Raw genomic sequence first — 16,896 nt, 5'->3', positions numbered from 1 at the left:
GATGGACGGACCCCTATCAGACAATGGGGGCATATCCTAGCGATATACCCCCATTGTATTTGATAGGAATACCCCTTTAAGCGCAATGTATGTACAGTCCCATAAACTAATGGCGCTCAGTATGTATGAGCTGAGTGAAACTGTAAGGAGCATGTTTAGATCAGTAGCAGTCGGTATTCTGTATTCATGTTCCGGTTATTGTTGCTGGTGTGACCAGTTCAATAGCTTGCATCAGAAAATACTGTTCTTGAGTCTGGTGATTCTGGCTCGAATGATCCGGTGCCTCATTCTGGATGGTAAAGGCAGAAACTAAAAATGGCTAGAACGTGTATGATCGGAGGCAACATTGCGGGCTTTCCTCAAATACCTTCTATTGTAAATGATCAACCCTCAGCAGGGTTTTATGTTAAGCAGCCGTAGCGCCACCATACCAGACCGTAATGCAACTGATCAGGATTCCCTCCTCTGTAGAGGATCTCGTGTGACAGGTTGACTCTTCTCAGCCTTCGGAGGAAGTGAAGGATTTGTTGGGATTTTTTGACAAAGTGTGATAAGTAGTGTCCCCAGCTATGTGAACACAAAGTAACTTATAACTGCTCCCCCTTACCATCAATATCCCATCAATTCTTAATGGTGTATGCACTCTGTTCTCCATCCTGAAGACAATAATCATCTCTTTACAGGGGTGTAGTTATAGTGGAAGCAGGGGAAGCGGCTGCTACGGAGCCTGAACTCAGAAGGGGCTCACCCGGGAGGAGGACTGAAAGATTTTATTATCAGGGCCGCCTCAACAATATTATACAATGACATTATATACAGTGGCATTAGATACAATCATATGACATACAGTATATATGTGTAGTAAACAGAAGGAGCAGCTGCCTGGCCTGGTCTGAAAGAGTGATCTTTACTAGCTACAAGAGTGAGGGTTGCATGGGAGGAGGGAGTTGCTGGGAGGAGGGCCCCATTCAAAAATTTGCTGTGGGGCTGAGTCAGTTCTAACTACGCCACTGTCTCCTTGATTTTATTAACATAGAGGGAGAGGTTGTTGGCAGTGGACCACTCTGTAAGAAGCTTTATTCCTCCTATATGGTTATTTTTGGTAACGTTGCCGATTAGTGTTAAGGCATCAGTAATCTTGATGATGATATCAAAGTTATATTTTGCAAAGCAATCATAGGTGTACAGTGTGTAGAGCATGGATGAGTGGACGGAAACTTGTGGGCATCCTGTGCGGAGTGTATAAGAGGGAGAGGTATTGTTGACCATCCTAAGACTGTGATCTGCAAGTGAGGAAATCTATTATCCAAAGTATGACTTATTCCAAGAGTGTTCAGCTTGGAGATCAGTCTGAATGGGATGATGGTATTCACAGCAGAGCTGAAGTCAACAAATAGCATACTAACAATGGTGTTTTCTCCGTCTAGGTTACTGATTGTAGTCTGCTTTGCCATGGAGACCCCATCATCAGATCTATTTGCACGATAGGCGAACTGATGGTGGTCCAGTGTACTAGGAAGACTGCTGTTTATATGAGCTTGATCTCCCAATGCACTTCATCATTATGGGTGTGAGAGAGTGAGGTAGTCATTCATACAAGTGATCATAGGTTTATTTGGGACTAGAATGATGGTTGTGACTTTGATGCAGGAACAGAAGACTGTGCCAGGGAAAGGTTAAAAATGTCCATGAAGGTGGCAGCTATCTGGTGGGCACACACTTTGAAGACCTGACCTGAAATGCCATCTTTACCTGTTGCGTTGAAACCCTCAGCAGTGCTCTTCTCACCTTGTTTGTAACCAAAGTGAGTGCTGCCTTCTCTGAGTAGGGGTGAAAAGAAATCCCCGCACTCACGCTTCTTCAATGCACTTTTATTATGTGGAGAGGACAGGCTTGTGGAGAATAACTGAGCTTGATTAGTGATCTCGAATCGGGCATAGAAAGCATTCATTTGGACAGCATGAGAGGTGTCTGTTGTCTCTGAGTTGCTGACTTTACTCTCATAGTCACTGATATCTTGAATCCCTTGCCACAGGCGTCGAGGATCCAAGTTAGTGTTTAAGCAGGCTGCAATTTGAGTACTGTACTTATCTTTTTCAGCCCTGATGCCAACCCTCAGGTTGCATCTGGGGACTTAAAATTCTTCACTGTTGCCAGATATTAAGGCTGTGTTATGTGCTTTCAGCAGACTGTGGACGTCTTGGTTCATCCAAGGTTTTTGATTTGGGAGTGTGCGAATTTGCTTTATTTAAGTCACATCATCTATACACTTCTTTATGAATCCTGTGACAGATGTTGCATATTCATTTACATCAGTCAGATAGTCTCTGGTAGCTGTAATTTTATTTTCTTCTAGCTCATCAAAAAGCAATGTAGTATTTCATAATGAGAGGTAAAATCATAGAAAAGGTTTTAGGAGCAATTGTTGACTTGGATAGCACATGGATGGATGGAAAATACTGCCTTCTGGATCATAGGAATTTAAGAAAGTTTGGAGATGTTATGTTATGCTCTATCAATCTAAAGCCTCTATTTAAAAAAAAACTATTATAACTTGCAGGGCTGTGGAGCCCCCCATGGCTGCTGGGGGGAATGGCAGGCGCAGTACCAGCTCCATCAGCAGCAGCCTGAGTCTAGAGTAGCTGATGAGCAGCTTTCTTCACCCGCATAGTAAAGAAACTACTCACCAGCAGCTAGACATAGAGCAGAATCTGAACCAGTAGGTGGTGGCATACTTGGAGTGCACCCTGCCACCCGTCATCGAAGATCCGCTGGACTACTGGGCAGCCAAACTGGATTTGTGGCCGCAACTGGCCGAGTTTGCCTCAGAAAAGCTGTCCTTCCCCACTAGTAGTGTGGCATCAGAGCAGGTGTTTAGTGTGGCAGGGGCCATAGTTACCCCAAGGAGAACTCGCCTGTCCATCCAAAATGTGGAGAGACTGACCTTTGTCAAGATGAATCAGGCGTAGATCAGTCAGGATTTCCACCCACCAATGCCTAATGCATCAGATTAGATCATCCATGCTGCCTCACACAAACCTTGACAAAAGAGACCGGTTTCTTCTGGCTACCTGCCTTAGCTACTATTCTGATGCTGCCACCTGCCTGATGCCACACATCTGATGCCAAGTTCTCCATTTTACACCCACCATCGTCAGTGGGTACTGTTATTGCCACCCACCTCCCCCTACACCGGGTCACTCTGTGGTCTCCTCATGCTGCTGCTACCTTCACACTATGTCACCTTGCCACTCTGTGGTCTCCTCATGCTGCTGCCACCTCCACACTATGTCACCTTGCCACTCTGTGGCCTCCTCATGCTGCTGCTGCCACCTAAACACTCTGTCATTGTGCGACTCTGTGACCTTCTCATGCTGCTGCTACCTCAACACTATGTCTCCATGCCTCTCTGTGCCCTACTTATGCTGCTGCTGCTGCCACCTCCACACACTGTTATTGTGCCATTCTGTGGCCTCCTCATGCTGCTGCTACCTCAAAATTATGTCACTGGGCCACTCTGTGGCCTCCTCATGCTGCTGCTGCCACCTCCACACTCTGTAATTACTCTGTGGCCTCCTCATGCTGCTGCTGCTACCTTAACACTATGTCATCTTTCCACTCTGTGGCCTCCTCATGCTGCTGCTGCCACCTCACCACTATGTCACTGGGCCACTCTGTGGCCTCCTCATGCTGCTGCTGCTACCTTAACACTATGTCACCTTGCCACTTTGTGGCCTCATCATGCTGCTGCTTCCACCTCACCACTATGTCATTGGGCCACTGTGAACTTCTCAAGCTATTCTCCCATCCTCCCCACTCCACATGACTGGGCCACTATTTTGCCTTTTTGGCCTTGATGACATCGCCATTTATTTGACCCTTCTACTGATCTGTCAGAAGAAAGAAAATAATGAGACACACAACGGATCCTGTCTGTGTAGCAGCTGTAAGGCCTTATGGTCCCTTCAGAATTGGCTTATGATTTGGTAGCCAAAAGCAGGAGTGGGTACAAAACACAGAAGACATGCAAATATTCCATTCACGTGTCATCTCTGTTTTGGATCCACTCCTGTTTTTCTGGCATTAGCAATACTGATGGATTATTGAGCAAATGCTGACCAAGTGAAGGCGGATGCTCAACAGACAGAATTAGTTTTTTGGGGGTTATTGTTCTGACAGATCAGAGGAAGAGCAAAATAATCAGGGACGTCAACACAAACTTACTGCTGACACCCTCTCCACTCCCCCTCGGGGGGCTCTACTTGTATAGGCGTTTAATAGAACAGGTTCTGGAGACATCTATGTGGAATCCGCTGACGACGGTGTAAAAGGAGTGCGCTTCTTCTTGACGCTAACATCGACCTGTAAGACCTTTACTTTAGTTATTTGGTCAGTTTTGGCCCCGTGACTGCCCAAATAAGTGAAGTGTGCCTGTCATCTGCATGCCATACTGACTCACAGTATTGTTTCACTACCACATTAGACTCCCTATGCGTGTTACTGCAAGGCACAGTGTTCTACACCACTATAAAGGCTCTCTGCAGCCAGGAAATAGCTGTTTTTTAATGCGATCCGCAGCAAATAAATTTGGATCGAATTGTTTTGGAAAATTCGGCGAACAGCCGAATCAAATTTTTTAAAAATTCGCTCATCTTTAATCATAATGGGTCCATAAAAATGTACAAGAAAAGCGTCAAAGAAAATGCAACGCTTCGATTACATGTTAGTCTTTCTCAAGCATGAGAAAGACTACCATGTAGTCGACAGGTTGCATTTTCTTTGGCCCTTTTCTTGTACATTTTTATGGACCAATAATGATTAAAGAACCCTGACATGCTACCATCAGCTATATTTAATGTATCTATGGAGGGATCAGTGTGGATCTGAGGTTGCAGTATTGGCTGGTGCATTCCTGGGAAGTCTGTGTGGTATGTTGGTGCTGCTTTTTTACTTGGATCTTACAGAGGGATCCACATGGGATTATGGTCATCCCTGTTGTGAATTCCTCAATTTTATTGCTTTGAGGAATAAATGCTGTGTACCTTCTCTGGTACCATCACACAGGGGGAGAGGAGCTGCTGTATACATACTCTCGCTCCCTGGATCCCCGCTGGGGGGAGTCGGAGCACACCCGGATGACCACGGCATGGTTGTCTGCTCTTTAAAACAGCAGACACCTGGCAGCCATGGTTCCCACTATATGCGCCAGTGGACACCATTTTTAAAGGGCTTCTGTCAGCCCACTAAACCGTTTTTTTTTTTTGTTTACTAATAATCCCTACACTGCGAGCTCTGCATACATAAGTTAAATAATCATTTTGGTTCAGTAGAATTTGATAAAAAGCTATTTTTAAAATATGCAAATTACCTTGCTACCAGCAAGTAGGGCGGCTACTTGCTGGTAGCAGCCGCATCCTCCGACCCTATTGACGCCCCTCCGCATTGTGATTGACAGGGCCAGGGAACGGAATCGTTCTCTGCTGGCCCTGCCTGTTAGCATTCAAAATCTGGCGCCTGCACCGCGGCCGTACCTATCTTCAATCTGCGCAGGCGCACTGAGAGGCGGCCACTCGCTCGGCCGCCCCATCCTCAATGCGCCTGCGCCGATGACGTCACATCTACACCCGGTGCAGGCGCATTGAGGAGCAAGCGGCCGCCTCTCAGTGCGCCTGCGCAGATTGAAGATAGGTACGGCCGCGGCGCAGGCGCCAGATTTTGAATGCTAACAGGCAGGGCCAGCAGAGAACGATTCCGTTCCCTGGCCCTGTCAATCACAATGCGGAGGGGGCGTCATTAGGGTCGGAGGATGCGGCTGCTACCAGCAAGTAGCCGCCCTACTTGCTGGTAGCAAGGTAATTTGCATATTTTAAAAATAGCTTTTTATCAAATTCTACTGAACCAAAACGATTATTTAACTTATGTATGCAGAGCTCGCAGTGTAGGGATTATTAGTAAACAAAAAAAACGGTTTAGTGGGCTGACAGAAGCCCTTTAAATGCCCTGCCGCCAAGGTAAATTTACTGTCGGCAGTTGAGAAAGGGTAAACTTACAAGCCTTCACACAAAGATTGGGCCACCAAGTGGGAACAATACGATTAGAGAGTGGCCTGGGTATACCTGATTTAGGCTACTTTCACACCTGCATTCGGGTGTCCGCTTGTGAGCTCCGTTTGAAGGGGCTCACAAGCGGCCCCGAACGCATCCGTACTGCCCTAATGCATTCTGAGTGGACGCGGATCCGCTCAGAATGCATCAGTCTGGCAGCGTTCAGCCTCCGCCCCGCTCAGCAAGCGGACACCCGAACGCTGCTTGCAGCGTTCGGGTGTCCGCCTGGCCGTGCGGAGGCAAGCGGATCCGTCCAGACTTACAATGTAAGTCAATGGGGACGGATCCGTTTGAAGATGACACCATATGGCTCAATCTTCAAACGGATCCGTCCCCCATTGACTTTCAATGTAAAGTCTGGACGGATCCGTTCAGGCTACTTTCACACTTAGAAATTTTTTTCAACTATAATGCAGACGGATCCGTTCTGAACGGATACAAACGTCTGCATTATAGGAGCGGATCCGTCTGAGCAGACATCAGACGGACCCGCTCTGAACGCTCATAACGACCTAATTCGGAACAAATTAAATTTCTTGGTGAACTTCAGGGAATTGGCCGAATCAAATTTTTTAAAACTTTACTCATCTCTAGTCAGAGTTAAAAGCTTGGCTTATGACCAGGAACGTAACGGGCCCGGGTGGGGCACGCAAGTGCTTTTAGGCTGCCCAGTCCCCCTCCACTTTGCTTTGTCTATTTAAAAAGTAAGTGCAGTAAGTGCCTAGTGCGGCTGCGCACATCCTCATACATACACCTGCAACAGAAAGGGTGCATGTATGGGGATGTGCACAGCCACACTAGGCACTTACTGCTCAATGTTGGCGAGACCCAGCGCTGCAGGTCACGGGTGTCGCGGGAAGATGTGATGATGCTGCCAGTGAGACGGGACGACTGAACTCGAAGCAGAGCAGAGGTAAGTATTTATTTATTATTTGTTTAGGTGTGCACACGCTGTGCACCATACTGGGGGCACCCGGCACTATGAATTGAATTTAGAAAGAGTCAGGGGCACAAAAAGAAAATAAACTCACTACAAAGAGGGTGGCATCCTGGCAGGGGCTGTGCCATACTGGGGGTACCTGGCAGTGGCCCTATGAATTGAATTTAGAAAGGGGGGCCCTCACCAGCCATATAAGAGGGGGCCACAAAAAAATATAATCTATACAGAGTGAGAAGGGGGCAGGGGCAGACAATCATTCAATTATACACAGGGGTCAAAATAAAATATATACAGTCTGAGTGGGGGCCAAATAAAATATATACAGTATGGGGGCCAAATGAAATATATATAGTCTGGGTGGGGGCCAAATAAAATATATACAGACTGGGTGGGGGCCAAATTATATATATACAGAGCGAGTGTCGGGGAGGGGTGGGATAATTGTGGGGGGCCCCAATCCAAAGTTTGTCCTTGGGCCCATAGACCTCTAGTTACGCCACTGCTTATGACTACATGATACTTGGATAATAAAATACTATCGAGTTCATTGCTTTTTAAATCCGGAAGAAGGGATCAGATTGGTCATAAAACAAATAGATGCTTCGCACATCTACTACATATAAAAATAGAGGTATCATATGTACCTATGAGTCATTTGACTTTCTAGGACAGAGGTGACAATATGATTTGACTAACTTTTATTCAAATGGTACCAATGGTGTCATAGATTGGTAAGGTGTCAGACCAACCACTGGTGGCAGGCAGAGACATCCCATAACGTATAACCAGCTTCACAACTCAAGCATAATAATAATTAGTGATGATCAAAGTTCAATTCAGAAGCTTCACAAAATGTTTCCAAAAAGTTTGATTTGATCCAAATTAATTCGCCACAAAACGCATTATAAATCAGCTATTTCCCAGCCTGCAAGGAGAGTGTACATTACTGTGCAATGCAGAAACATGCATAGCTAGTCCACTGTGGTAGTGAAACAGTTACTTTGTGTCAGTATGACAGGGAGGTGACAGGCGTCACTCTTAGACTTAGTTCACATTTCACTTATTTGTTCAGTTAAGGGTCAAAAACTGACCAAATAACTGAAGTGTGAACTCAGCCTTACAGGTCAATGTTAGCATCCGGTATAATGTACTTAACCGTGCAGTGGCTGAAGATTATACTATAGAGTGAAAGAGCACTCTCCTTTCACACCATCTGATGATTCCACATAGATTGCTAGAGAACCTGTTCTGTTACATGATGATACAAGTAGCGGCCCCATGACAGAGTGGAGAGGGTGTCAGCAGTAAGTTTGTTTTGACATCACTGCATATTTTCCCCCTCTTCTGATCCGTCAGAAGAATAACCCCCCAAAAAATGATCCTATCTTTTGAGAATCTGCCTTCACATGGTCAGCATTTAATTTAGTAATTGATCATTATTGGTAAGGCCAAAGAAAAAACACGAGTGGGTCCAAAACAGAGATCACACGTGTTGGGAATATTTGCATGTGTTCTGTTTTGGACCCACTCCTGCTTTTGGCTTCCAAATCATGATCAACTCCTCATGCAAAATACTGACCATGGGATACAGGCCTCATGCTCAATTTGCAGGAGTTTTGGCCATTTGCCTCTGATATGGGTTTGATTTAGATAGAAAAGAAGTCCTGCATGCAGGACTTTAAAGGCCTCTATCACACATTCAGTATTTGGTCAGTTTTTTTGCATCCGTAATTGATCGGTACTGGTAAGGCAAAAACAGGAGTGGGTCCAAAAAACACATGATGGAAATTTTGGGGTTTTGGACCCACTCCTGCTTTTGGCTTCCAAATGATGATCAAATCCTGATGTAAAATACTGACCATATGATAGAGGTCTTATGGATAGTGTTGAGCTAACTTCTGTTTTAAGTTCGGCGTCTAAAGTTCGGCTTCCGGTTAGCGAAGAATCCCGATATGGATTCCGAATTCCGTTGTGGTCCATGGTAGCGGAATCAATAATCAGCCATTATTGATTCCGCTACCACGGACCACAACGGAATTCGGAATCCATATCGGGATTCTTGTCTAACCGGAAGCCGAACTTTAGACGCCGAACTTAAAACAGAAGTTCGCTCAACACTACTTATGGATGCTTCAAAGACAGGATCAGAAGAAGGGTAAAATAAACGGTGATATCAAAAAAGCCAAACAAGGACACTAGTGGCCCCATCACAGTGTGGTGAGGGTGGCAACCGCATAAGGAGTCAACATAGTGAACCAGTCACAGAGTGGGGAAGGTGGCAACCGCATGAGGAGACAACATAGTGGCCAAGTCACGGAGTGAGAGGAGTGGCAACAGCATGAGGAGTCAACATAGTGGCCCAGTCACTGGGGAGGTGGGAGGCAACTGCAGTGGCAGTAACAGCACAAGATGGTGGCAGTAGAAGATGTTAGTAGAGGCAGCAGGTTTGTGGCATCAGGCAGGTGAAAGCTTCGGAATAGTGGCTGAAGCACGATGTTCTGGTGTGGCATTAAGCTGCAGTCACAAAATTACTGCCAGAATGATCTAGTCTGATGTATCAGGCACCGATGTGTGGAAATCCTGGCTGATCCACACCTGAATCATCTTTAATCTCTCAACATTTCCTGTTAAAAGGCAAGTTCTCTTTGGGTTAATTATGCCCCCCACCACACTAAGCACCTGCTCTGATGCCACACAACTGGCTGGACTTGGACAGTTGTGACCACAAATCAGGTTTGTCTACCCAATAGTCCAGGGGATCTTGGATCTGGGGTGGCAGGGTGCAGTTCAAGTATTCCACCACCTGCTAGTTCAGGTTCTGCTCTATGTTCTGCTGGTGGTGGGTAGTTTCTTCAATAGGCAGGTGAAGGAAAGTGCTCATTAGAGACTCAAGAGTTAATTTTCTGCTAATAGGGCTGGTGATGCTCCTGCCCCTTTTCATCCAGCAATCATGGCAGTGCAACATGAGCGCAGGAGGTCCCCCCAGTCAGACCTTCGTGAGGATGTGTGATGGCGCACATTTAGGCAGCGACTAACCGACTTCATAGGATGTCTTAATACTAGTTGAGTTTTTCATCACTCTCAGCAGGTGTAAAAAAAATAGCCTAATTTTGGCCCGGTAGCAAGGGTCTAACATTGGAGAGCCAGTAGTCATCCCTCTGCTGAATGGTGATAATGTGACTGTTAATACGAAAGCAACCAAGCATGCATCTGGCCATTTGCACAAGGGAATCAGAGTACCTGCCTTCAACTGCGGTCTGTCGGGATCATCTGCCTGGTCTTCCTTGGCACCCTCCAGCTCCTCCTTTTGCTCTCCTGTCACTTGGGCAGATATACCACATATTTATGATTCATGGGCATTAATATCCTCTTCCTCCACCAGTTTAGCCCCCACAGGGCTCAGGTGGCTGAGAAAAGTAGATGCCACTTCTCCTGTCCCCTGGCCAGCTACATTTATCAGAATCTGCTCCAGGATTTGAAGGAGTGGAATTACATCATTCACCTCAGAGTCCTGGTGACTGACAAATAAAGTAGCATCCTAAAAGGTCCTGAGAAAATGGCAGATGTCACGCATGAGCTACCACTGGCTAACATCATAGTTACACAGGGGAGTAGCCCTGTCCTCCTGCATCCTCAAAAAAAATCATTAACAACCTTCCTCTGCTCATATAGTTGGTCAAACATGTGGAAGGTAGAGGAGGAGGGTGTGTTTTGCACGGTAAGAGTGGCTTAAGTGCATGCACAGTTTCCTGGCCATTTTCGAGACGTCTTGCAGTTGGGTGAAAGACTTCAGGACATTTACAACCAGATTAAAGATGAGCACCACGCAGGGCGCATGGGTCAGCCCTCCTTGACGCAGTGCCGACACAATGTTCTTCCCGTTATTAAAGATCATGGTTCTGATCTTCAGTTGGCAAGGAGAAAGACATGATTTAAATTCTTGGTTGATGACGCAGTTCTTCCCTGGTGTGACTCAGTTCACCCAGGCAAACTAGGTGCAGAAAAGCGTGACACCGCCGTGCTCTGCATATGTGGTATGCTGAGGACCACTCCAAACTGTGCCTACAGTGAAGGCTGAGGACAAGGTGGAGGATGAGGAGATGGAGGAGGACATTGGCACCGCAATGACAGCATGAGAATGCAGAGGCGGCATTGCCATCACCTGGCCAAGTATAAAGGACATATATTGTCCTTGACCATAGGTACAGCTCCACTTATCAAGAACTGCACAAGACACCAACCCTCCTTCTGCTGGTAAAGCTTTTTTAAAGAAGTAGTGACAGCTTGGGACTCTCTACCTTGGCTTGGCACAAGCCATCAGTTCTCTGAAATGTACAGAGTTAACCACATGGAAAGCGAGGGACCGTAGTACCAGAAACTTGGCCAGGAGCAGGCTCAGCTTCTGTTGAATGAGTGCATGCATACTGTTGTCTCTTTGCAATCGCCTTGGTGATCGATTGCTGGCGATACACGTGACGAGGAGTAGTTGGAGCATCAGGACCAGTAGATGATGGGAAGGAAACACAGCTCCCTTCTGATGAGGTGGTGGAGCCCTGACTGCTGGAAAAGGGGTGGAGGCTGCTGGGAGATGTGTCACCAGGATGTACCACTACATTAGAGCCACGGTTTTTCCAGTGCACTTTATGGTGATGCACCATGTGTTGACGCAGGGCCCTGCTGCCAACATTGGTACACTGTCCTCTCTTCACCATCTGCCCACAGATCCTACATACAGCCACGCTGACATCCTCCATCGACTTGATGAAAAATTCCCCTACCCGTAAGTATGGAATTTTATTCCCACCACTGCGTGTTGACTGCCTGGCTCTGCCTCTGTGAAACTGTGCACCACTAGGTAGGATCCTGAGTACCAGACAGTCTACACCGGGCAAGTTTGGCTCCACATATCACGCTGCTGTCACCCTGCTACCTTACAGCCACTCTCGCACCCTGTCGTCTCAGCGGAATGCTGCCACCCTGCCGCTGGCTCACGGGCAAGCTGCCTCTATCGCCCCCTGATGATGATGAAGCCCCCTCTTCACCTGGTTCCCACATGCAATCAGCTGCATAATCATCCACTTCTGTCTGCACGTCACTTATTTCACCCTCACCAGTCTCATGTCCATGTCCCTGGCTGCTCGCAACACCTGCTCCCATGTGACTCTCAACGCTACTTGCAGGTTTACAGGAGGAAGCAGCAGATCTCTGCTCCAAATCTGGGCAGTAGCTGCTGACTGTCCCCCTGACTGATCTATGTACAATTTTTTTCATCATAAATAATACCATCTTATCACAGTCACAGGATCAATGCAAATGACTACGAAACATCATGTTTTCTATTGTAAATTCAGAGAAGAAAGAACTTTTGAGTCTTGAAACGTGAGTAAGTTGCATTGCATGACTTTAGCCCCAGTATAGTAATATCTTTCCTCAACTACACAAACAGATATTTCCATCTCATCAAGGTGAACACATTTTTATAATATTGGCGGATTTTGATTACTTCTGGGTTCATTTAACTTTGCAGAGTTTTTTTTTACTTTCTACTATGGACATCAACCCTTATGATATCAAACACCCTCAGAAGTTGACTAATATATATAAGTAGTGGCCACTTACCAGGCAAGAGTATGAGTCGCTGAGTCTATGGTCTAATGTAAGCCGCTGAACCATCTCAAATAGGGTGGCATGATCAAAGTTACACGGGTTGGAAGATATGAATTCATCCATGCCATGTTTTTGAGCTCTGTCGGCATCTGTTTGTTTTCATGTGTGGAGAAAAACACAGTTTAGAGGAACAGAAATAATATTTTTTTCACCCAATGAAGCCTAATATCAAAAATATAAGCCATATATAATAACATCAATATAAAAAATTATCTGGACATGGACTTTATAATTCAGTTAGATTTCCCTTAAGCTCCTGAGCGAAAGGAGAGCATTATTTTTATAAACTTATTAGCTTTTTCTACATTTAAAAATGAAAAGTAGAATCAAAGGGATGACACATAGTATTGTAGGGTCATTTACGACAAGTAGAAGGCCCACACATCTTTTTTCTGATGTTCAAATTCTTTAAACTTTTAAATCATTCAGTTAGTGTGTTAATACTGTATGTATGCTTGTACAAACAGAAGTGAAAAAATGGATCTCATTTTATTATATGTTAGTCTTTTTGGGCAATTTTTTGATAACTAGTTTTTTAGCAACTATTTGTTGATGCTGTATCTTCCAACATTCAGTGTAGCGACTGGAAGAAGCAGGCTGAACATTACTGGGAGGAAGTGACTCTCACCAGGAATCATAATGTGTAGAACATCTAGTAAAATCATGAGATTCATATTTGGTGAAGCAGGAATGGCAGAGATGGTCATCTTATCCTACACATCAATTGGATTCCTGTTAAAACCTTGTGTGGCTTGCATAACATGATGTGGCTTGCATTAAAGATGAGTAAATTTCTCAAAATTCAAAGTGATAGAGATTCATCCATTGGAGGAGTCTTATATGCTAGACAACACTCCTCTAGGGTATGAAAATTGGCTTTCCTTCAGAAAGAAGCACAAAGCTAAGGGTTATGTTACACCAACAGATTATCTGACAGATTTTCTGACCAATAATTACACACACAGATCTTTTGTTATACACACTAACTACTCATCTGATTGTACAGACATTGGTCAGATAATCTGTTGGTGTAAGGCAACCCTAAGCCTCTGATTAGTGATAAGCGGGAGGGGCAATATTAGAATTCGCAATATTTTGCGAATATTTTGTAGAATATTCGTCATATATAATATTCTTGATTGTGAAAATCGGCAATGTAATATTTGTGTAATGCACGCGAAATACAGGCGTGCGTCACTTATGCTAAATTTTTTAAGCTGGTATAAGTTTCCTGAGACTGGAGAAAATGGTTGGCACGGCAGAACATTAGAATAGCTTTATATGCAGATAGAGTGCTCCAATATATTTGCGCTTGCGAATTTTCGGCAATTAATGATATTTTTCGCAATACGTGCAACTTGTGACATCACAGCACTATGTCTGTAGCATGTATGTATGGACAGCAGAACCTATTACACTGCCTAACACCCTGCACTGGAACCTATCAGCTACACTATAGATCAATCTAACCTACACTGACTATCTCCCCCTAACTATCTGAATTATATATATAAGTTAACTGTCTAATGTAATACAACAAAGCACAGAGCACAGCAATGACACTGATGTCTCTTTTATAACTGCAATAAACTTTAGAAAATGGCTGCTGGGGAGGTTCTTTTATGGTAAGGGATAGGCAACTTTCCTATTGGTTACTAGGTATGTTGCTAAGCACAGACAAAGACATTTGTGCCTTCTCATTGGCCCACAAGCAAGAAGCAGGGAGGGATCATGGGTTCAGATGAAAAAAATCTAGAATATTCGTAAATACGAATATATAGCACTATATTCTAAATCTTCTATTGCAGATTTTCTGAAGCTGAATGTCTCCATTCATTTTAACAGGGGATGTAGTCAGCAAGGAAACCCATCCTTACCTTTCTTCTCCTTTAGAAAGAAAGCTAATTTCCATATTTTCCAGAAATCTGAGAAACCAGGATAAATTCGATTCGCCTTGAAGCCGAATTTCCTCGTGCTTCGTGTAAGCGAATCAATTTACCTGAAATAGTATAAAAAACAAAAAAATTCATTCTTACCTCCTCCATTTGCTCGCGATGGGCTGCCAGCCTCCATCCTGATTGAAGATCTCGGTCGAAATCGCGTGCCTGGTGACGTATGACGTCACCACATCGGCCGGCGTGATGACGTAATCTTTGCGCCAGATCTTCAAGCAAGACGGCGGAGGCTGGCCCATCGGAGCAAATGGACACGGTAAGTTTGATTTCATTTTTTTTTATGTTCATTTGACACTGTTTTTACGCTCAGATGCTGCGATCATGTATGAACGCAGCATCTAAAGGGGTACAATGACGGAGGGCAGCGCTATCGCAGCTCCCTGTCATTACACCCACTACTTACAAAAAATGCGCCTCATAACGAAGTAATTCGGCACAAAACAAATTTTTTTGTAAAATTTGCCGAATCAGCCGAATCGAACTTTTGAAAAACTCGCTCATCTCTAGTTATAGTATCAGAGGTTTAGCTCTTTGTTCTTCTTGGAAGTAAAGCTAATTGCATACTGTAGAGGAGTGTTGTCTAGCATATAAGACTCCTCATGCAGGTGAGTGTCTTTCTCAGAATTCTACCTAGATGAATGTCTTGCGCTACAGTACAAAAACTGCAGTTTGGCAACCAAAGGTATTTTTTTTTAACTACTTGTTGATACTGTATGTTCTGCCATTCAGTTCAGTGGTTGGAAAAACTCTTGCTCAACTTTATTGGGTGACAGTGACCCTCGTCTGGAATCACAATGTATACAATATCTAGTAATTTCATGAAATTCAAATGTGGTGAGAGAATGGGAGATATGGGTATCTGGTCCTTCAGTGTTGATAGGATTCCTGTTAAAACCCCGTTTAACTTGCAAAACATGATGTGGCTTGGGTTCTTAGGCTACAGTACAAAAAATTGGACCACCAAGGACTTCTCATGCTAAAATCAATGCCATGGGATTTGAATGGGGAGGTGGCCCTCTAGCATGAACACATGTTTTAGAACAGGCATGCTCAACCTGCGGCCCTCCAGCTGTTGCAAAACTACAACTCCCAGCATGCCTGAACAGCCTACATCTATCAGCCTACAGCAGGGCATTGTGGGAGTTGTAGTTTGACAACAGCTGGAGGGCCGCAGGTTGAGCATGCCTGTTTTAGAAGAATGTAATTGAATCATTATGCAACCTTTTTCTTTATAATTCAGATATTTTTTTATGTGGCCGAATGTACTATAGACTAGAGTGGCGAGCAGTTTCAAAGACTTTCCCTCAATTTGGAGGACTTGTCCTGCCCTGAATTATAGACATTGTGTAATGCTTAATTTCTACTGTGGGGTTGCTGCCAGGAAATTGAACACTTACTGCCAGGTTTCCCAAAAGATAACAGCAGATCCCTTGGGTCCTAGCAAGGGGCCATCAGAGATTGAAAAGCAGTGTGGGCATGAGAAAATGCATCTATCATCTTGATGCACATTTTCTTTTTGCTACTTGACATAAAGACCCTTCAATTTCTGGAAGTTACAGAATTACAGCATCATTTATATTAATGTTTATTTCATGTTTAGAGTTTTTTTTTATTTATTTACATCCATCATCTGCATCTTAAATTGTCTGATAATGAATAGCCCCATTTATTGTCATATTTGTTTGCTGTTTAAACAGCACATGGACTACACGTACATTTCAACAGCAATATTTTTTTATATATATATATTCAAGGTTGTCGATTTTTAATAAATCACACACACACAAAAATATCTTGGAATGGTCACAAGGAACATATGTAAATGTTTTATTACATATAATCATTGGTACAATAAGGAAAATGGGCCACACGATCTCAATTTTGGTAGGACTGTCCTACCTATCGGACCACAAAAAGTGGAGGGGTGTTATTTGAGATGAAAGGAGCCATTGGGGGCTCTGGTAGATATGTTGGACTGTTTTTACTTGTTGAACATGTGCACTTTTTTAAAACAGGCAGAGACGCCAAATGTTTTAATAAGAGGGCACAACAAGGACCAATTTTCCCATACTCATGAATAAATTAGCAAAAACATTTCCTGCATACATATTCAACTGTCCATTCTCTATGATCAAGGACCCTCTGAAAATATGTAGCAATTCTTTTTTAAGTGATTTTATTTTAGATTTTCTAAATAAAATTACGTAATGTCAGCTACCCTAGGGTGAAA

General features: G+C 44.3%; 1 protein-coding gene across 7 annotated transcripts in view; it reads right to left on the bottom strand.

The window, feature by feature from the left end:
* The window catches only part of CADPS (calcium dependent secretion activator), a 434,676-nt gene that overhangs the window by 166,934 nt on the left and 250,846 nt on the right, over positions 1-16,896 (bottom strand). For 6 of the 7 annotated variants that reach the window (XM_040407750.1, XM_040407754.1, XM_040407751.1 and 3 more), the window contains one exon: positions 12,664-12,800. In XM_040407750.1, coding sequence (XP_040263684.1) covers positions 12,664-12,800 — 137 coding nt within the window. The remainder of the gene's footprint in view (positions 1-12,663; positions 12,801-16,896) is intronic. The other variant, XM_040407757.1, reaches the window with a different exon arrangement.

The sequence above is a fragment of the Bufo bufo genome, chromosome 9 (genome assembly GCF_905171765.1).
Source record: "Bufo bufo chromosome 9, aBufBuf1.1, whole genome shotgun sequence".
NCBI lineage: Eukaryota > Metazoa > Chordata > Amphibia > Anura > Bufonidae > Bufo > Bufo bufo.
This window is presented reverse-complemented; position numbering and strand designations above follow the sequence as displayed.